Raw genomic sequence first — 22,991 nt, forward strand, 5'->3', positions numbered from 1 at the left:
GGTTATGATCCTAATATTGGCCATCTCTGCAAAATAACACAACTCTAAGATGTTTACAGAAAAGGCTATAGTCACACGAGTTTTACTTAAAATTTAAAATGCAACCAATAAGAATTCTTCAATATTTCATAATATTACCAACTGCCCAGGTACTTTGACTTTATAATTGGTTGGAACAGTCCTTGAATTAATGTTTTTTAGATTACCGCGACTACAATTGGTGGAAATTTTTAACAACCTAAATTTAGCAGAAAAGGATTATTTAAGAAAAATCACATGTATCAACTCAAAAAATATATGCAATTAATATTATCAAAATGATGACTACATCAACAATGACAAATTCTACATAACATCCTCTCTAGCTACATAGCACTTATCATCTAACATACCCTTGTATTTATTTTGCTTATCATCTATTTTTCCTCTAACTCTCTTTATGCCCTTTTAGAATTTTTAGCTCTATGATGGCAGAGATTTTTAGCCGGTTTTGTTCACTTCTGCATTCCCAGAATTTAGAACAGTGCCTGGCACACAGCAGGGGTTCTATAAGTTAGTTGAAGAAGCTGAATAAATACACAATAACTGAAAAAGATGCTGCCTTGATGAGGTGGTAAGATCGTGGGCTATACTGGTTTTACTTGAAATACTGTTCATGCTGCTTTACTTTTGTTAGTGAACACTTCTAGTATTCAAAAATATTTATACCTACCAGCCTCCTTCTAAAATATTTATACCTACCAGTCTTCAAATAAGGCAGAGGAGCATTTCCGTGTGTGTGTTTGTATTAAAAACACACCCGCTTAAATTTTTTTTCCTTTTGGGCCTACTTCCTAGTTCGATCATAACCAGGAAAAATATATGTAGGTATCAAAGAAGATTCCCCTAAGAATTCTTTCAAGCATTTTAACAGTTTCTGTAAATTTTACAACAAATTCACAGAACTGTGAACTGTGTTTTCTACCAAAACATAATGTATAAGTAAATGGACAAACTATCATGGGCTAAACCAATGGTTGGTAACATCTGACAATGAATCGAATGGCTGTCATAACTTGGGGGAAAGGGGTACTAGTGCTATCTAGTGGACAGAGGCCAGGGATTCTACTAAATATCTTAAAATTCAAGGATAACCCCTATACTAAAGAATTATCCAGCCCCAAATATCAGGAGTTCCAAGGTTGTGAAATCCTGGTCTAAATAAAAGATCAAACCACACCAGAAATGCCACTTTGCAATGTCCTGCTACCACAGAAAATGAAAACCACTTTTTAAAGAACACTAACTCAAATGCAACTACATGCTGCCTCTATGATCTTAAAAGCATTAATCTCATGTATTTGTGAACGTCAATTAAAATATTAACATTATAGTTGCCTACAATAAATGGAGAGAGGAACTTTTCCAGAGACCTAGACACCTTCCCAAAAGAATTATTGAAGGATGAGGACATAGATTTTACCACAACAGAAATGCAAATATCACCTCAAGTACTGCCACACCTATCTGCATAGCTATTAAAGAAACGGGTGTATATACGGGTGTGTGTGCATGCATACATACCCATGCTAATGATTATATAAGTGGGGAATGGAGGAGAATGGTGGATTCCTTATAACAAATGGGCCACAAGCATTTTTGCATGCCTAAATTCCTTCACACGTGAATGCTGACATAAGAATAATTAATTAGTAAGATATATATTGCAACTCCATAAATAACACAGTGCATGATGCTGTCATACTTTTAAATGAATACCAATCAAAATGACAATCTTACTGACAAAATAGCTTCTGATTGGTAGCATCAATGAGAGGCAGTAACTTTATCATCATTAAATCTTATTCCACTTATTCATTTATAAATTTTCAATCAAAACTGAAAGATTATCTGATTCTTGGAACTTTAAAAGACTTGTCTACAATTTGCTAACACAGGGAAAATGGAACCCTAACACTATAAAAACAAAATGAATGGCTCTAGAGACACAAAAAGGGCTCAAAAAACTCTAACACATCAGTTTCACTATATATTTAATGAATGCAAAGTGCTTATTAGGTGACTGAATATAAACATTTGAAAAAATTCCTACTCCTAAGAAAAGAAATTTGAAATGGATTCAGAAATTCAGAACAAAAAAATATAGTATTTGTTGAGAGAAAAAAAGAAAGAAAGGTGACATTATTGATGACACTTCATTTTGAAACCTGTTCTTTGATCCAGGTGGCACAATAAAAGAACAAAACTGAATCAGGCTAACCATTCCTGAATAGAGCAAGTACAAAGTGAGCCTTATTATCTAGCTGTACAGAGGAAAACATACATAAGAGGATCATAAAATATCTTTGTATTGACCTTTACACACAAATAAGAGGCATCCACTAATACAGGCTCATGTTTAAATGTAAGAAAAAGATGGATAAATACTCTCAAAAGGAAATCCTCCTTCTCTGCCCATACACTGCTTAAGGATACACACAAACATACAAAAAGTCCAGCTCTGACAGTGATAGGGATTAAGGAAGTAGTTATAATTTTTTTAACATCACTGAATTTCTGTAGAAGCCCCAATTCAAAAAATTAAAGAGATTCCATAACACAAAAGCCAGAAAAAATAATTTTAAAATCCAAGAAATGTATTATACAGTTGACCCTTGAACACAGAGGTTAGGGATGCCGACCTTCCACACCACTGAAAATTTGTGTATAACATTACAGCAGGCCCTCCATATCCCTCCACACAGTTCTGCATGTGTGGATTCAACGAATTGCAGATCATGTAGTACTGTAGTATAAATTTATTGAAAAAATATGTATGTAAGTTCAAACCCATGTTTTTCAAAAGTCAACTGTATTATATGCCAACTTCATAAATTCTCCTATATAACGAAGCATGTCACTCCATTATGTACACATGAATACCAGTGAATACCATCTGGCTCAAGGAAAAGAAGCATCTCCTCACTTCTTGGTTCTTTTACCTTTCTGCATACCTCTACCTTTATTTTTCTTGTCCATCCCAGCTAAGCCCTATTTTTAGTCACCACCAAAAAACTAACCCAACAGAAACAAACCAATTTTTTTCTTTATTTGGCTTGTAGTCTGATGTCCAATTTGATATTTTATTTCCTTCAGGCAGGTGTCCAAGAAAAGCTTTAGGTATATTCCAAACTTAGAATCAAAGCTGTCTTCTGGTTTTTGCTAGGATGTTCTATCAAACCAAGGATAAACATAGTAACATCACCACTAACCAACACCACTGACTATTATGGGTCATTCTGCCACACATATATTTTTTCTTCTTCCTCTTCCCTCCTACTCTTTGTTCTTGTCTCCTGCCTTTCCTCCTTCTCCTTATCACTATGTATCTTAGGCTTACTAAGACCAATCATAAAAAGTAAATAGCACTACAGGAATCTAAGAGGTTGCAATTCCCTTAACTAGATAATATAGCCCCAAAGGGCATATGTCCCCAAATGGGAACTTAAGAAATTAATCTCAGAATTACTATAATTACTGCTTATATGTCAAGATTTCTAAAAGGTAAAGACTTTGAAATTAAATGTTAAGCGACTGACTGATAAGATTCAAATTATGTTACCTTGAGAAAGCTGCATCAAGTGAATATGCAAACTGCCAGGGATAACAGGTTCAGGAAGTTCTTGAAGGAAAAACCTAAGAAGACTAATAGCCGAGGGAACATCTGCTTCCTTAACCAAATCCACCTCTTCTCCACTGTCGTATCTCTGCCGAAGCCACTCCACTGTCTCAGCATTTCCATTGACTTGAAAAAGTCCTTGTTGCTCCAGACCTCCTACATTAGTTCAAGGCAAAAATTAAATAAGCTTCAACTTCAACTACCATATATATTCATTCTCCAATCAACTTAATATACTCATACTTTGGGAAAGCCGTTCTTGGCTCCGCTGATTGGGCTAACCACCTCCAAACTACACATCTAGAAACGTATACTATCTCTGTCCTGAGGGATATTCTATTTTATCCCACCCCCTTATATCCATTAAAAATATTACTATCACCCCTCCCACTAAAATATGCTCTAAACTGGGCATTTCTGAGTATATGATTTTTAAGTAATAAAGACACACTGAAATGTTAAAAAGAATTTCCATTGTTTTTCCTCACTATATTTTGGACATTGAATACCGAAAAAAAAAATCCAAGGTCAAAAATGGATAAGTTGTGTTTATTAAAACAAAGGCTAGCCCTCAAAGTAAGGAAATGTATACCATGTTCCTCAATATAGTCCACTACGTGGCGGACTATGAACGGAACCTCATTGTCTGGATGTCCTCCCTGCTGCAGCTCATCAAGTGGAATTCCAAATATTTTGTTAGCAAGAACGGAGTTGCAGTTATTCAAGGAAGGGGAGGAGCTCTTCCTCATATCTTTTTTGCAGCCAGAAATCAAAGCTGTCTTTTCTGCCAAATAAAAGAAAAAAAAAAAAAAAAAAGACTATAATGATTAACAGGTGGCAATATGACTAAATACATTAAAGAAAAAGGCTTTACACCTGAATGTGTTCTCGTCTATTAAATATGTTCCAGTTACCAGGCCCATAGTGTGTTCTACAAATAAAGCTCAATACAATCATCTAAGCATTTTCTCTACCATGTGAAGTTAGTTCTGAATGTTCTCTTTAGTGTTTGTATATTTACCAAACAATGGCAAAACTGATCATTAAACTTCGCAGAGGACGTTAGTATCTCAAAGACAAAGTAAGGGGCAAATTCTGCTCTAACAGGACCTTACTGACCAAGTTTATTAACCACACAAGTAAAAAGCCAAACCTAATCATTTCTGGACTCTGCTCTATGAAGGTCATCTAACCACTCAATTCATAAGCATCCAAAGAGGAGAGAATCATTTTTTAAAAAATGATGGGCTAATAAGGACAAGATTAACCAGTTCTTATTTCTACATGACAGAGCAGCCATAATATGTTTTTATAAACAAAGGAAATTTTTCAGTTCTAGTCATCAACCTTCAATGAAAATGTTCTTTTATCAATCCTGCTGTTTCATAATTATTCAAAAGAAAAACTTCCATAGCCCGGCTAGTTCAGAAGAAATAAATAATTTGTCTTTGCAGGAATTGTGATCAATAAAGAAGCAGTGGGAGAAAACAATGTTTCCAATTTATGAAGCATCAAAGAACAAATACAGTAATCTCAAAAAAAATTCATTTTCTAAAATAATCATTTATGGGAATTCCCTGGAGATTCAGTGGTTAGGACTCCACGCTTCCACTGCAGGGGGCACAGGTTCTATCCTTGGTCGGGGAACTAAGATCCCACTAGCTGTGCGGCATGGCCAAAAAAATTTTTTTAATAAATAAATAAAAATAAAATAAAATAATAATTTATTATTTTATGTGGAGAAAGGAGTATTTTTAAAGGAAAGGAAAACTTTTTTCAAAAGTTGATAATGAACAAAATGGGCTTTTTTCATCACCTCAGAGAAACAATTCCTTTCATACTACAAGAGAAAGATAACAGAGCAGAAAAAAAAAAAAAGCTCAATATTCTAAAGTTTATACAAATAAGGTCCATATATATAACAGGTGTACCCACTGGATCAAGAGACATCGTGACTGGAAAACAAATCCATCTAACTTACAGAAACAGTAGAAATTAACTTAGGGGCAGCAAAATGCCATAAATTTAAATAGTTTTAGACAAGCAAAATCCATTCTTTAACACAACTGATGCCCGCTAATAACTACAAAACCTTAAGTTAATAATCCAATAGCAGCAATAGTAGATAAACTCCAAAATCTCTGTGGATATATAAGTATGGGATAGTTACCATTGCGGAAACTTACCTTTGAGTACTTAAACACCTAAGTTTAAAAAATGGTTTCTGCACCAGCTACCCTCAATGAGCAAGCATTCTTTTGTCATTTATGGCTGTTTGAGATTATGGCAGAAGATCAGCCTGTAGTTCCTCATTGAAGAAACACAGAACTCGATCAGTACTTCAGCAGTTAATCTAGAAGAAAAAAACAGTTCTTTTAATTTCCCACAACATCTTTAACTGTGAGAAGAGACTAGAATAAGCAGTGAAGTCCATTGAGGAAGGTCCCTATAATGAAAAGCATTCTTCTGCCTCAAAGATCTGTCTGTGACCTAGTCACAGGCAAAACCTTGCACAAGCTTTGAAATTATGATGGCTAACCCGGGTATGAATCTTTCTGCTAAAGATAAACAAATAAAGGAACCGCACAGGACAATCTCTGACAGTACACATCTTCAGGGACTACACCGTTCTAATAATCCATTTTTCCTCAATGGACCCTTCATTTGTACACACACACATATCCCACCCAGTTCTATTCCATCCTCATATACTCAGAACTAAACATGGAAGCATTTTTAGGTCAAAGAGAGGAAGACATGAGTTTAAGCTTGGAACTACACTTATATACATTACTCTTTTCTTTGTATACAACAAATATTTTGTTAACAAGAACATAGTTGTCTGAGCTTTCTAATTTGGAGAGGCAATAGCACATGTTGGAAAAGAACTAGAAAGGCACATATTCAAGTATCAACTCCATCATTCTGTAGATGTGATCCTGAACAGCTTCCATGTCTCTAAGCCCAGGTTTCCTTATATAAAATAACACCTAAACACATGTTACATTTCACTGAGAAAATACATGCATGCATCAGAAAGAAAATCAGTTTCCTTCTCTTCTTTACATAATGTTAAAAGACCAGCAAAACAGGCCGAGGAGAGACAGGAGAGAGGCGAAAACCTGTTCGGCAGTATGTTTAATATTTGGTCTCATCTTCTGTAAATTCTAATAATCTATTTAAAATCTAACAAGCTCAGTAAACTGCAAGATTCTTCTCAAGAGGCTTCAGGTAAGCAGAAGAGTATTATCATTCAGTGTGGTTTTCAAAAATGTCTTAATAGTTACATATACCTCCAGGAAGAACATTAAAAACCGAGGGGAAGGAAAACCACGTTCCCACAACACATCTTTAGTAGATGATTACTTCCAAAACATCCTGAAATGCCTACTAAAACATGTAGTCTATTCATGTGAAAAACAACTTCAAAGTTTATATAAGATCCTTTAGGGAGGTTAACTTCAGGGATAAGACGTTTAATGAACTTACATTAAAAGTCAGGTTGATACCCTCATGACATAAAGGAAAGGGGATCTGCTTGATGTACAATAAATGAAGACTCATTAGAAGACTTTGTCAAAGGCAAGTTCTAGGGACTTCCCTGGTGGCCCAGTAGCTAAGACTCCGCGCTCTCAATGCAGGGGGACTGGGTTCGATCCTTGGTCAGGGAACTAAATCCCACATGCCGCAACTAAAGATCCCGCATGCCTTCAATGAAGATCCCACGTGCTGCAACTAAGACCCCGCGCAGCCAAATAAATAAATATATTTTTTTAAATGGCAAGTTCTATATCACGAAAATGGCTATTCAGGTTTAGTGTACTTGTTTAGTGAAACCAGGAACCAGTTATCTCATCCTGTGTTCTCTACTACTCCCAACCTCTAAGCAAACAATCTGAAAAGCACATCTTTCCTAAGGCAATGCTGGGTAGGAATCCATGAGTTCATCAGTACAAATTCATCCTTACTACTGGAAAAACAAAGGGCATCATCACGATGATGAAAACAGCAGCAGCGAACATTAAATGAGCAATTACTGATACTATGTGCCAGGTATTTCTATGCACTATACACGTATTGATACAGTATTATGACTTATTTTAATGAGACACTGCATAGAGGCTCAACAATTTAACCACAATCCACCCAGCTAATACGGGTCAGAGGCAGAATCTGAATCCAGGGAGTGTAACTCCTAGTCCTTGCTCTTTATTACTATACTATACTATCACTCCGTGTAAATTCTGACGATTTAAAGTACCACAGACTCTCACATTTTATCTCTCAAACTGACCAGAGTCATATATATTTTAGGAGGTCATTCATTCATAGCCTGCTAAAAGGTACTTTTGTTTTGTTTTGGTTGTTTTGTTGTTGTTGTTGTTGTTATTTTGCTAAAAGGCACTTTTAAAGCATGCCTATGTTCCGAGCCCTAGCAGCCAACGACTATTCACTTCAGACCTCTATCCAGAGAACACTGCTGAAGGCATTCAGACTAGAGTGGCCCAAAATAACATTCCTGCAAAATGCAAAGTTGTTTCTGACATGATTTAGTACTGCTTCCTGTCCCTTTTCAGAGCTTAAATCATGTAAATATTTCCTTTATATGTGTACTAGGTTGAAGTGTCTCCCCAAAACTCATGTCCACCTGGAACATCAAAATGTGACCTTATTTGAAAACAGGATCTTTGCAAATGTAATTAGTTAAGGATATCAAGATGAAATCACCTTGATTTAGGGGAGTCCTTAATCCAATCACTAGTGTGCTTATAAGAAGGAGACAGGACACACAGAGACACACAGAGGGGAGGAAGGCCACGTGAAGACAAAGGCGGAAATTGAGTTATGCTGTCAAAAGACAAGAAATGCCAGGAGCCACCAAAAGATGGAAGAGGCAAGGAAGAATTCTCCCTTCAGAGGGAGCATGGCCCTGCCCACACCTTGAGTTTAGACTCCTGGCCCCCTGATCTGTGAGAGAAATTTTTCTACTATTCTAGAGTCACCCCATTTTTAGTAATTTATCACGGAAGCCCTAGAAAACTAATGCAACATCTAAACTACAATATCCCGTTTTTGAAGAAAAGAAAAATGGAAAAGAAAATAGCAGCAGGTCAGGTACCACAGAAAAATATTCCAAAGAGATCTGATGAAATGTCTGAACAGATACAGTCAATAAAATGCAAACAAAGCAGTTAATTAAAGGCTTGACACAAGAGAATACAATGTGCAGACTTTCAAAATAACCAAGGATTTCTGAAAGCATAATTTTATTATAAATCAAAACAGCAAAATCATTTTAAATACAAGTGACAGTTGCCTAGCATGGTGGTACTGACAACAAATAAGAAACCATTTTGAATTTTATATCACATACTTTACCATAAGACAAGAGTGATAAAAAATAATGCAATTAAATACCAATTATCAATAAGCTGACTAATGGGTACATTCAGGAAAGTGTACCTTCATATACTAGCTATCAACCTGAGTTCTGCGAAGGCTCAAAATACTTCTACACTCTATTCATATACATATGGTTACATACACATATATATCAGGGGTCCCCAACCCTGGTTAGGAACCGGGCCACACAGCAGGAGGTGAGTGGCAGTCGAGCGAGCGAAGCTTCATCTGCCGCTCCCCACTGCTCCCCATTACTCACATTACCTCCTGAACCATCCCCACCCCTGCACCGTGGAAAAACTGTCTTCCACGAAACTGGTCCCTGGTGCCAAAAAGGTTGGGGACCGCTGATATACATGACAGCAACAAACACACCTTTCTTAACAGCAAAGAATCTTTAAGTCTTAAGTATCAGGACTTCCTGGTGGTGCAGTGGTTAAGAATCTGCCTGCCAATGCAGGGGACACGGGTTCGAGTCCTAATTCCAGAAGATCCCACGTGCCGCGGAGCAACTAAGCCCGTGCGCCACAACTACTGAGCCTGCACTCTAGAGCCTGTGAGCCACAACTACTGAGCCCACGCACCACAACTACTGAAGCCCTTGCACTCTAGGGCCCGTGCTCCACAACAAGAGAAGCCACAGCAGTGAGAAGCCCGCGCACCGCAACGAAGAGTAGCCCCCACTCACTGCAACTAGAGAAAGCCCACATGCAGCAACGAAGACCCTACGCAGCCAAAAACAAATAAATAAAATAAATTTTAAAATGTGTTTAAAAAGAAAAGTCTTAAGTTTCTAATAAAATTAGTAGTGACAGTTTTTTTTAAAGGATATAACACCAACATCAATACCACGGATAACAGCAGATAGCATTAACTGAGCTATTACTGAGCCAGGAACTACCTTAAGGGCTTCAAATATATTAATTCATTTAATCCTTACAACAATCCTATGGAAGTACATACTTTCATTATATTCATTTCACTGATGAGAAAATTAAAAAGCACTGAGAACTTTTGGGGGTGATGGAAATGTTCTATGTCATGATTGTGGTAGTGGTGGTTACATGCTTAATACATTTGTCAGAACTTATTAAACTAAACATTTTAAATTGGTGAATGTGATTGTATATAAATTACACTTCAATAAAGCAGAAAAAATTAAAAAGAGAAAACTCACATGAATAAAGGCATAGCATCATTTTAATATATTAACTATTGAATATTAAACTTTTATTATAAAATATGACATTTTAAAATATGCTTTTCCATCCACAAAAGGAAAATAAAATATTTCTTTTTTTTTTAAATGTATTTGTTGTGGTTTTTTAAACTAATTATTTATTTATTTATAGTTGCAGTACACGGGATTTATTTGCCACACACGGGATCTTTTAGTTGCAGCACGCAGGATCTTTAGTTGCAGCACGTGGGATCTAGTTCCTTGACCCGGGATCAAACCCGGGCCCCCTGCATTGGAAGGCGGAGTCTTAGCCACTGGACCACCAGGGAAGTCCCCAAAAATATAATATTTTTTTAACCACATTTCAAGAACCAATCCTGTTTGGCCCTTCTATGCTATCTAGCACATCCAGAAATTACTACAATTTCTATAGAGCATAACTAAAAAAAAAAAAAAAAGGGATAAAACGCTGAAGACTTTATAAATTTTAACACTAGTTGAAAGTCTTTTCAGAGCAAATAATTTTACAAAACAGTATAATGGTAATAAGAGTAGATCTGCAATATACTAATAAACTTTCATCATTTTACAAATAAAACAACCTGTGGTTAAGAGGGGTATCTGCAAAAATAAATTATCACTTTCATGTAAAAATGTTCTACCTTCAAACTGAATAGAAAGGAAAAAGAAAAGTCACTTTTGCCCAAAATGCTTTTGACAAAATAGGGATACAATTCACACAGAAAAGTTTAAAAGAGCTACCTCAATCATCTTCAATAATTGCTAAAACAGGACTTCCCTGGTAGTCCAGTGGCTAAGACGCCGCACTCCCAATGCTGGGGCCTGGGTTCGATCCCCGGTCAGGGAACTAGATCCCACATGCTGCAACTAAGAGTTCACATGCCACAACTAAGAGTTCACATGCCGCAACTAAGACCCAGCACAGCCAAATAAATAAATACTTTTTAAAAAATTGCTAAAACAAAACAAAACCTAAAAAAGTGCTACCACTAGTACAAAAAGAGGGAAAAGCCAAGAGGGAGCTGAGTCTCAATAAAGATGGTAAACTTTGGGAACAGAGATAATGTACCCCTGCTCCATACATTCATCTTTTCATTAGTAAGCTCTAAGCAATTTATCAAACAAAGGAAAAGGCACTTCTTTCATTCTGACTGAACAAGGATGGTACTACAAAATTTGCCAGTATGCTAAATCTGTGGTTCCCTCCTGGCCTGAGAAACTGACAAGGCATCAATCTGTCTGAATCCTTAACAGTACCAAGCAAACAGAAAAGTTAAACATCTCAACAGCATATAAACTTATCTGTCAAATGTCTATAGATGCTACTCTGATCAGGAAAATACCAAGTCATTTAAATCTACTATTAAATTCATTTGAAAAAGAATAGTTACATGTATATGTGTAAGTGAATCACTTTGCTGTACACCTGAAACTGACTCAAGTGTTAATCAACTATACTCCAACATAAAATTAAAAGTTAAAAAATAAATAAATTCATATTGACTTTGCCCTTAAGTAATTTATCAAAGTATATCTAACTAAAGGAGAATTCAGGACTAGAAAGTTTGCTTGCTTGTTTGCTTATTTATGTATGTATGTATGTATGTATGTATGTATTTATGGCTGCATTGGTATGTATGTATGTATGTATGTATTTATGGCTGCGTTGGTATGTATGTATGTATATATGTGTGTATGTACTTATGGCTGCGTTTGGTCTTCATTGCTGCACACGGGCCCTCTCTAGTTGCAGCGAGTGGGGGCCACTCTTCGTTGCAGTGCGCGGGCTTCTCCTTGTGGTGGTTTCTCTTGTTGTGGAGCACAGGCTGTAGGGCACGCGGGCTTCAGTAGTTGTGGCATGTGGGCTCAGCAGTTGTGGCTTGCGGGCTCTAGAGCACAGGCACAGTTAGTTGTGGCGCACAGGCCTAGTTGCTCCGCGGCATGTGGGATCTTCCCAGAGCAGGGCTCGAACCCATGTCCCCTGCATTGGCAGGTGGATTCTTAACCACTGCGCCACCAGGGAGGTCCCAGGACTAGAAAGTTTTTAAAGAGAGCTCTAATACTCAAAAGGTGAGGAATTTCTTTGCCTTAAAAAACAAAAAAAGATTATAAAGTATTTATCGGAACAATTATTACCCCTGTGCCTGAGGATTTGTTCACCTGTGTGCACTTTAACATACTTGTTGAGGGAACAATCCTCCTCCATGGTGATTCCACAAAACTACAATGAGCAATGAATCAAGTATATTTTGTATAACTACACTCCCCAAATCATGGTACTAGATACAGCACATATATTTTACAGATTACAACTCACTAAACAAAACATTTCACCTTGAGACAGCTCACTTATCCCTCTTTTATGCAAAGTATTCAGGCAAGGGTTTCATGGCCACAGTCAATTATTTTATAAACCCCCATGATTTCAAGCTTTCAAAGCAAAACAAAAGTAATAAAGCCAAAGGGAGATAAAAATCCCCTGTAACTAAGTCCCTTCATCTATTCTCCTCACTGATATCCTCATCAAATCTAACCTGAATTCCCCTGCACAAAATTCCTCAACTGTTTTCCAATGCCTGGAGCCCTGGGCTCTAAATTTTTTGAACAGGAAAAAGATTATGCGCATACCTCTCATACATGTATGTGTATTTCTAAAGTAGAATAATGAATACCTTAGTATATTATGCACGTAATAAACATACAGAAAAATAACATTTAAACAATTCCCTGGCAGTCCAGTGATTAGGGCTCCACTGCAAGGGGCACGGGTTGGATCCCTGGTTGGAGAACTAAGATCCCACATGCCTCATGGCGTGGCAAAAGAAAAAAAAAATTGAACATTAAAAATAAATAGAAACAGGGCTTCCCTGGTGGCACAATGGTTAAGAATCCGCCTGCCAATGCAGGGGACACAGGTTCGAGCCCTGGTCCAGGAAGATCCCACATGCTGCGGAGCAACTAAGCCCGTGCACCACAACTACTGAGCCTGTGCTCTAGAGCCCGTAAGCCACAACTACTGAAGCCCGCACGCCTAGAGCCCGTGCTCCGCAACAACAGAAACCACTGCAATGAGAAGCCTGCGCACCGCAACGAAGAGTAGCCCCCACTCGCCGGAACTAGAGAAAGCCTGCGCGCAGCAACAAAGACCCAACTCAGCCAAAAATAAATAAATAAATAAAATAAAAAATAAGTAGAAACATAAATTTTACTCCTCCACCTACACACACATTTTAATAGGTCATCCTGCCCATTCAAAGTGCCAGCACCTCACTTTTGAGACCAGTGACCTATAGCACTGGTTTCCTAATTTCATCTGGGGATGGGGAAAGTTTTGTTCAATATACAGCCACAGCCCCAATCTAGCATCCATGAGAGCCTGGCCTGGGCTCTCTGTATGTTTAATAAGCTCTTTGGGTGATTATAATACAAACAAAGTTTTAAGAACCTCTGACGTACACAGTAAACTGCAAATTCTATTACGTGGTGTACAAGTACTTCACCTACCAGTAAAATCTTCTTTCCTGTCACTCTTACACCTCACTCTACTCTCCAAGAATACTTAACTACTTGAAATTCACAATCCACATCTCCCAAGCTGTGCACATTGTTTTCTGTCTTGGAGCCCTAACTCAACACCATGACCAATTCCATCTTGTTCACCAAACTTCCATCCACCATCAAGTCTCAACTCCAGCTTCCTCTGTCAAACCTTCCCTGACTTCCTGAAGCAGACAGTTCTCCTTCCTTTTGCTCCTAGGGTATCTCTTACCTTTTTAGCAAACATCCCATAGAATCTAAAAATATGTCTATCTCTTTTTCAAAAGAGAGGATCCTTGTAGGTAGGAACCCTGTCATTTCATCTTTGTATCACCTCTGTATCATCTTTGTATTGCCTCAATCCTTAACACATAATTTAATGTTTAAAATATATGTTGAGGGACTTCCCTGGTGGCACAGTGGTTAAGACACTGTGCTCCCAATGCAGGGGGCCTGGGTTAGATCCCACATGCATGCCGCAACTAAGGAGCCCACCTGTCGCAACTAAGACCTGGTGCAACAAAATAAATAAATTAATTAAATATATGTTGAATAAAGACATAAAGAAGAAGCAAATAATACTGACTATTCAAATTTAAGAAGATTAACAAGAGGAGAACACCTCCTTAAGTGATTAAAAACTAAATAAATACACTTCTATGTATACATGGTACATATATACACTACCAAATGTAAAATAGCTAGCTAATGGGAAGCAGCCGCATAGCACAGGGAGATCAGCTCCGTGCTTTGTGACCACCTAGAGGGGTGGGATAGGGAGAGTGGGAGGGAGATGCAAGAGGGAGGGGATATGGGGATATATGTATATGTATAGCGGATTCACTTTGTTACACAGCAGAAACTAACACAACATTGTAAAGCAATTATATTCCAATAGAGATGTTTTAAAAAAACAAAAAACATCAAAAGTGGCTGCCATATCTACTCCCAGCAATAACCAAAAATAATCAAATCAAGACAGGAAATCACTTTATAACAACTTTATTTATTTATTTATTTTTGGCTGCATTGGGTCTTCATTGCTGCACGCATGCTTTCTCTGGTTGCTTGAAGCTGGGGCTACTCTTCATTGCGGTGCGCGGGCTTCTCACTGCAGTGGCTTCTCTTGTTGCGGATCACAGTCTCTAGGCACGCGGGCTTCAGCAGTTGCAGCACGTGGGCTCAGTAGTTGTGGCTCATGGGGTCTAGAGCGTAGGCTCATTAGTTGTGGCGCATGGGCTTAGTTGCTCTGCGGCATGTGGGATCTTCCCGGACCAGGGCTCGAACCCATGTCCCCTGCATTAGCAGGCAGCGGATTCTTAACCACTGCGCCACCAGGGAAGCCCCTATAACAACTTTAAATGGAGTATAATCTATAAAAATATTGAAACACTATGTTGTACATCTGAAATGTATAATAATAATAATACTGTAAATAATATTAAAAACTAATCATATTGTAAATCAACTATAATTTTTAAAAAATTACGGAAAGGAACTATGATTTATGGAATATCTATAAGCACTTCACAAGTTATTTCTCATACCTAGAAGAATGCTATGAGGCAGGCACTATTCCCCTTTTACATGTACTGTGAGCCTCATGTCACTGAGCTAAACTTCAAAATTTGTAAATGGTGATGCTAGAATGTGCTGCTGGATCTAACTGCAAATCTTTCTAATGACAGTAATTTAAGTCTTAAGAAACCAGAACACTAAAATGAGCAGTATTACAAAGGCAAAAAGACTTCCTCTCACATTTACTTGTAAATCAGCCACAATTCTGATTCAAAAAGCCAAGGAAACCATAAGGTACCTGAAGTTAGTCTCCAAGGTAGATAAACTTCCCCAAAGGATGAAGGATGACCTTCTGAGATATTTATCGGTGAGATCTAGAGTTCTTGAAGGTTCACATATCAGTGCATGAAAAACAGGTAAGAGTGGTAGAGAGATGTTTAATCTTACTCATGAAAGTATGAGAAAAGGTGACACTTTAAATGCTGTCTCCTGATGAAAGGGTAAGCCTGTGATGTGCTGGAGCAAGCTGGCTCCCAACAGGTTCCTTTACCCCACATTCACTCTAAGGTCACTGGTCACTACTTTAGCATGATCTTCTATTAAGTCAAAGTGAGTTATGTGTTAAATTAGCTCTTTCCACTAAGTACCAACACAATGACTGGCCCCCCACAAAAAAACAGCTCTACAATTTAGAGGGCGACACAAAATACCTGAGAAAGCATATATAGGTAAAGACAGCACATATTCCAGTCAATTATATGCATGCATATAATCTCAATTTTGACAAATGTTCACTCTTCAAGACTCCTCTATTCTGGTAACTTTTCACCTTTCATGTTTCTCCATTGAAAACATGCTCACCTAGGGCCCACTAATGAGTACAGTCTTAAGAAGACTAGCATATCATTTCTTATTGCTCTTTAATACAAAACTACAATACACTTTTTTTTCTTTTTTTTTTTCTTTTTTTACCATTGGAGGTAATTCCACAACTTGTTCTAGCCAAATGGGTCCCTTGAGAGAACAACATTCTCTTTTTGCACTGACTTGTGTAAAAACTGCTCTGGGGGGGAAAAGAAAGGAACCTGGGATATGAACAAAAAAGCACTGACTATACTTATTTTTTGTATCTGTCTTTCCCACTTGATTATAAACTTTGAGAGCAAAAATTATGATTTCATCTTTATTTCCTGGGTTGTGAACACTACACAACAGCAGAACTCCAGTATCTGAAATGATGCTATCATTTCTGATATACTTTCTAGTTCACTATCCAACTGAATCCTCACAACCATCCCCTGTGAGATAAGCATGGCAGATTATCACTTTTTCTCAGAAAAGAAAAAAAAAAATCTCAGAGAGCTGAAGAAACTGGTTTAAAGTCACTTAACTAGTGAGTAGGTCACTAAACTAGTGAGCAGAACTCTAAGTCTGCTGCCCTTTAGGCTGATGCTCTTTCAGGCAACAATGACTACAACCAAAACTGAAAATATTGTTTGAAATTTCACTGAAATGTATGAAACGATACTTCGTAAAGGTGATTCATAAAACACTTAAATATTCTGTACTTGCTAATCAAAAATCATTATTCAAACACTAGAATACTCCTTAACAGAAAAAATATATACCTTTTGAAATCATTAGTTTCAAAAGTGATTCTATAATGAACCACAATATGGTCTGCTTTTGCTATAAAAATTCTCTCATCTTGGGCTTCCCTGGTGGTGCACTGGTTGAGAATCTGCCTGCCAATGCAGGGGACACGGGTTCGAGCCCTGGTCTGGGAAGATCCCACATGCCACGGAGCAGCTGGGCCCGTGAGCCACAATTATTGAGCCTGCGCGTCTGGAGCCTGTGCTCCACAACAAGAGAGGCCGCGATAGTGATAGGCCCGCGTACTGCGATGAAGAGTGGCCCCCGCTTGCCACAACTAGAGAAAGCCCTCGCACAGATACGAAGACCCAACACAGCCATAAATTAATTAATTAATTAATTAAAAAAAAAATTCTCCCATCTTATCTGATCCTAAATTTGAGCTCCTTCACCTTTCCAAATTTTTAATCCACTATGACTGGTGTCCAAAAAGGACCTCCCCCCACCCTTCCCCCCAAATATTAAGCACCTACTATGTCAATCAACAAGTGTTTTTCAGTTTTATTTTTACTTTTACTTTTCAATTACATGGAACAGCAGCTTGATACATAAAAGCAAAAATACATATTTTAAGAATAAGTAAACAACTCAAGTTTTTCTATTTTTCTATTCCAGAAAAGGGCAATAATAGAAACCAGACATCTCTCTGAAAACTGTTTAAAACCAAAAATTTAAGAATTATTACACATCATATACAAAAGAAAAGGAAAATATACACTAAAGCTAGGTAAAAACCTGTCTGAAAAGATTTAGGGTATTTCCTTCTCTAGTAGAAATCCAATAAATTTCATTAAATTATCTTGTCAAGCCACTGCATCTTCCTCAACCTAAGACTTTTATATGTGCTGGTTCATTTGCCTCAAACACTCTCCCCCTCACTTCCTCCTACTCATCTTCCACTCTTACTCAAGTCCCATTCATGGAGGGGCCTTCTCCAACCCATCCAACCTAATGATATCCCCTGTCAATTTTTCTTAGGACATGTTATTCCTTGGCTCGAAAACATTCATCACAAGTTTTATTATATAGTCCTTTCTGTGTTTGTTTAAAGTTTCTTTCTCCCAACAGAGTATAAGTTCCTTAAAGTCCACTGGTGGGATTTTTTTTTTAAAGCAGCTTTATTAAGGTATAATTTACATATCATAAAATTCACTCTTTTCAAGTGTATAATTTAATGTCTAGTAAATTTACAGTTATGCAACCATCACCAAGTAACTGCTTGGGTTTTGCTCCTTCATGTATCTCTAACATTTATAAGGAGAAAAATAAATATCCAGTGAATGAATAAATAAATCTGATAATGAGTTACTCTTAATGCCATTACTATTAATATGTCATGTGAGTACGAGTTGGTGCATTAAACCTGCCTTTATTACATTCCATTCCAAAAATTCTTCATTATTTCCATGTCCAATCAAATTGGCTCTTCTATAAGGCCCCAAAGTGAACCTCCTCACATACTGGCCTTCTGTGCCACTTGGGGAACACTGATTCAGGTCAAGTTCATGTGTATATACTACACTTCCTTTTTCTCCATCCAGTAATCCGCTCCTCTGCTCCTAGCCATGTTAACAAAATACTTTATAAACAAAGGAAAGTTCAGGAGCATTAATCTTACTCATTGGAGAGGACAGGATCTTCATTTAATGCATGCACCTTTGTAATGCTGAGGTTATGGAAATAAGTTCTCAGTATTGATATATACCTAATTGAGAACTTAATATAGTGTGACTTACTAAATAATTGGAAACCTTTTTCAGATGTAAAATCTCTTTGTTGTTTATCCATGTGTAAAACAGAAATTTTCAATTTCTATTTATTTATTTTATTTATTTATTTATTTATTTTAATTTTTTTTTAGTCGCACTGCGGGGCATGCGGGTAGTTCCATACCCCCTGTGGTGGAAGTGCAGAGTCCTAACCACTGAACCGCCAGGGAATTTACCCCAATTTCTATTTTTTAAATTTCAGTATTGCATTCATTTTAAGAACCATTAAGGTTTTCAGATAAAAGATTTAATGCACGTACAAAATAACTTTTTAAAGTAACTTTTTTTTTTAAGTAATTCAACAACAAAGAAACAAAAACCAATTTAAAAAATGAGCAAAGGGCTTAAACAGACATTTCTCCAAAGAAGATACACAAATGAAAGATGTGCAGCATCACTCTTAGGGACATGCAAATCAAAACCACAATGAGATACCTGTTCACCCCCATTAGGATGCCTATTATCAAACAAACCAAAAAAACAAACCAACAAACAAAGGGAAGTAACAATTGTTGGGGAGATGTAGAGAAACTGGAACCCCTGTGCATTGCTAATGGGAATGTAAAATGGTGCAGCAGACCTGGAAAACAGCTTAGATGTTCCTCGAAAAGTTAAGCACAGAATTACCAGCAATTCCACTCCTAGGTATATACCCAAAAGAATCGAAAGCAAGGACTCAAACAGATACCTGTACACCAAAGTTCATAGAAGCATTATTCACAAAAGCCAAAATGTGGAAACATCCAAATGTCCATCAAGAGATGAACGGATAAACTAAATGTTGTATATACACACAATGGAATATATTATTCAATCTTAAAAAGGAAGGAAATTCTGATACACGCTACAATATGAATGAACCCTGAAAATGAACTAAATGAAATATGCCAAACACAAAAGGACAAATGCTATATGATTCCACCTATATGAGGTACCTAGAATAGGCAAATTATAGAGACAGAATGTAGAATAGAGGTTACCACGAGCTAGGAGGAAGAGGGAATGGGGAATTGCTGTCTAAGAGTTTCTGTTTGGGATGATGAAAAAGTTCTGGAAATGGACAGTGGCAATGGTTGCACAACACTGTGAATGTACTTAATGCCACTGAATTGTACACTTAAAAATGGTTAAAATGGTAAATTTTACGTTATGTATATTTATCACAATTTTTTTCAAAGTATAGCTACAATTTATCCTATTATGTTTCCCAATACTAAAGTCAGGGTACAACAAAGGGGAGCCATGCATAGACTAAGGTTATTCAGAAATGATAATAAAAGTAGCTGTCATTTTATTGATGGGGAAAAACTGACAAGTCACAATATATCCATTTCAGTCATTTTCTCTGTCCTAAAACAATGGCATTCTAATAAAAACACACTTCATACTAATACAAGATATAAAAAAAGGGAAAACTGCATGCAGGGGGGGAGGAGATATGTAGCAACTCTGTACTTTCTGATTAATTTTTTTTGTGAACCTAAAACTTCTCTAAATATTGCCTATTAATTTTTGAAATAAATATAAATTTTAAAGATAGAGAAAATAACAGAATTCTATACACTCATATTAATAAATAAAACACTACATATACAGTTAAAAACACACACACAATGTAACATTTACTTCACCTAAGGAAGAATTTTATGACACTGATAAGCCTTTCTACATCTTTCCAAGCATTTAAGATGCGTTCCAGATCCCTAACTGGTAACACAATTAAACTGTTAAAAATATTGCCCAAATTTTAAAAGCAGCAGAGATTAAGAAAGTAAGAAGGAGCTCCCGATAGATATACAAATAATAACCAGTTTATTCAATTCCATTCAGCTAGTACGCACTTACTAAATGCACAGTACCTGAGAGACACCCAGGCCAACACGTATTGCATGCAAGGTTACAAAAAGGAAAGTTGAAGACACAGCCTCACATTAACCCAGAAAGTCAATAATTCAAAACCATCCTTTAATGCCCACTTTTAAAAGTAAGTGCATCTCAGCTATTTAATGTTCATAATCTGCATTACTGTGGTTCCGGTTGCCATTTTTAGATTATCATCAACTTGAAAATAAGGTAAGTGCCCAATCTTAGGTACTTTTTTCATTGATTAGACGGCATAATGGGGAGCCGAACGAAATGCCTTTCTAAAAGTCAGTTTGATTTTTAATTGATTTTTAATTGAAGTTTACCAACTTCCCACTGGGCAAGTGTGCCAACTGATTCAATTTACTAATACCGTATCTCGGAAGCCAGGCGCCTCATCTGAAACAGCGCTGTACCCTCTCTAGCCTGGCCTATGCAGAATGCATTCTAGACAAGTCCCCAGTGCACCAACAGCCCAATTTTGGCTATATTCTCTGAACGATCTAAGGAAGTCAGCAACCACTCATCTCACGTGATCTTAAAAAGGGGCGCAGTTGAGCCCGGATTAAACCACACTTTTTTTTTTCTGCATCAACTTCACTGCCCAGCTTTAAGGAAAAGGGCAGGGAGGCGGCGCAGGTCCGGTGTGCAGGGAAGGCTAGCAAACAAGGGTGGGGAGCTGTGCCTTCTACTTTGGGGGAGCTAGGTGAGAAGGCACACCCGCTCACGCGCACTGCAGCGGCTGAAAAATCGAAGACTGCCACACCCCCTGGCTGCCAGGGGCACATCTTCACCTTCTCTTGCTCTAGGAGAAAGGGGGCCCTCTCTATGGAATGCCGCACCTGCAACGGCACTGCCCGGGATCGCCCGCACCCCGAGGTGAAAAGCCCTTGAACCCGGTGCGGGTGGGACACGGAGCTGGGGGAAGGCAGAAGGGGGAGGGCCGCGGCTACTGGGACCAGCGCATGCGCAGATACGGGTACCCGCCCGTTCACCTACCGTTGGAACCTCGACGCCCAGTTCCCCGGCCGCGGCCGCTTCTCCAGAACCCGCGGCAACTGAAAGAGGGCGAGAACTGAGGCCCCAAGTGGCTCCGCGGCCAGCGAGCTTCTTCTTGTGGCCGCCACTGGCGGAAGGCTGAAGCGACGACTGTGGCGCAGGGCCAGCCCGTTAGGCGACCCCCGGATGCCCCCGGCGGTGGCGGCGGCAGAGACACGGAGGATGGGGCGGGAGCGGAGACGGAGGCTGTAGCTGAGGCGCTGAGCCTCCCTAACGGCGAGCGAGAGGAGAGCGGAGGGCGGAGGGCGGAGGGCGGAGGGCTGGCAGGGGCTGGGCCGGACGTGACGTACGTGGGAGGGGCGGAGGGGGCGGGCCGGGCCGGGCCGGGCCCGCGGGCGGGGGCGGGGCTCCCCAAAGCCCCGCGGCTGCAGCCCTCGAGTCCGTGGGCTTTAGAGCCGCCAGGCTTCTCCCACACCAAATTTGGTCCCCTGAGTTACGGTGTGAGAAGCAGGGCCCGGGCCTGAGGGAGGTGTCTGGGGGTCCTCAGTCTGGGGAGGTTGGAAAGAAGATAGAGGAAAGTGGGGAGAGGACGTAGGTGTCATGAAGGGCAAATCCGGCAGCCCGAGGTCACTCCTGGTCTCTGCGGAGGGAGCATGCCCACCTGCAGGAAGCCAGAAAAACCCGGGTGCCGTTATCTAGGTGAGGAGCGCGGAGACCTTTAACAGAAACCTCCGGGCAGACTGAACCGGTGAGTCACGTTCCCATTCTCAGCGACGGAGGTTAGATGGGGGACCCTGTCCGCCCCCCACCCTTCCTCTTCACCTAAGGACAAGACCTAGACTCCAGAGAGAACACAGATGCCTCTGGTGCCGAAAGCATCTGGGAAAATGAAAGTCAACAGGCTATATGCTTACAGAGAGCTTCCTATACAAAACCAGAATTTCAGAGGCAGAGCTGATAGGCAGAAAGAATGAGGAGCTCTCTGAGCCTGGGGTGTCTGTACTTGCTTGCATAGCCACCCAGACCGACCGTGCAGCTCCCACGCGTTCACAAAGGTATGAATATTCATACAATCTCGTTTTTTGCTTTAGTTTGTTAAGGGCTTTGAGATCTCCCATTGAGTAAAACGCAGTGTTCTGCCTTTAGACTCCTTGATGGAGGGTATAGATCCACACTTGCACAAAGAACTCTGGGTGTCTGTAAAAATATAAACTACCACAGTTCAGTTGTCCCCTACATGCCTGAGCTGGAAGTCAGAAACCTGGAAAATGTAAGACAAGAACCCTCATAGAACTTGGAACAAAATTTATTCCCCCCCCCAAAAAAAAGAAAGAAAGAAATAAAAGAAAAGAAAGTCACCCTATGAGATGATCTGTAAATGTGTTACAGA

The 22,991-nt window shown here is 38.9% G+C and overlaps 1 protein-coding gene across 18 annotated transcripts in view; it reads right to left on the reverse strand.

Annotated features, from left to right (window-relative positions):
- FAM13B (family with sequence similarity 13 member B) overlaps positions 1–21,916 on the reverse strand; it is a 108,676-nt gene extending 86,760 nt beyond the window's left edge. For 17 of the 18 annotated variants that reach the window (XM_082379643.1, XM_082379633.1, XM_082379632.1 and 14 more), the window contains exons 1-4: positions 21,602–21,916; positions 5,845–6,011; positions 4,251–4,442; positions 3,602–3,814 (exon numbers count right to left, since the gene is read on the reverse strand). In XM_082379643.1, the coding sequence (XP_082235769.1) occupies positions 3,602–3,814; positions 4,251–4,407 (370 nt within the window). In that variant the 5' untranslated portion in view covers positions 4,408–4,442; positions 5,845–6,011; positions 21,602–21,916. The remainder of the gene's footprint in view (positions 1–3,601; positions 3,815–4,250; positions 4,443–5,844; positions 6,012–21,601) is intronic. The other variant, XM_082379634.1, reaches the window with a different exon arrangement.
- Positions 21,917–22,991: the final 1,075 nt, after the last annotated feature.

The sequence above is a fragment of the Balaenoptera borealis genome, assembly GCF_965194805.1.
Source record: "Balaenoptera borealis genome assembly, chromosome: 2".
NCBI classification, from domain to species: domain Eukaryota; kingdom Metazoa; phylum Chordata; class Mammalia; order Artiodactyla; family Balaenopteridae; genus Balaenoptera; species Balaenoptera borealis.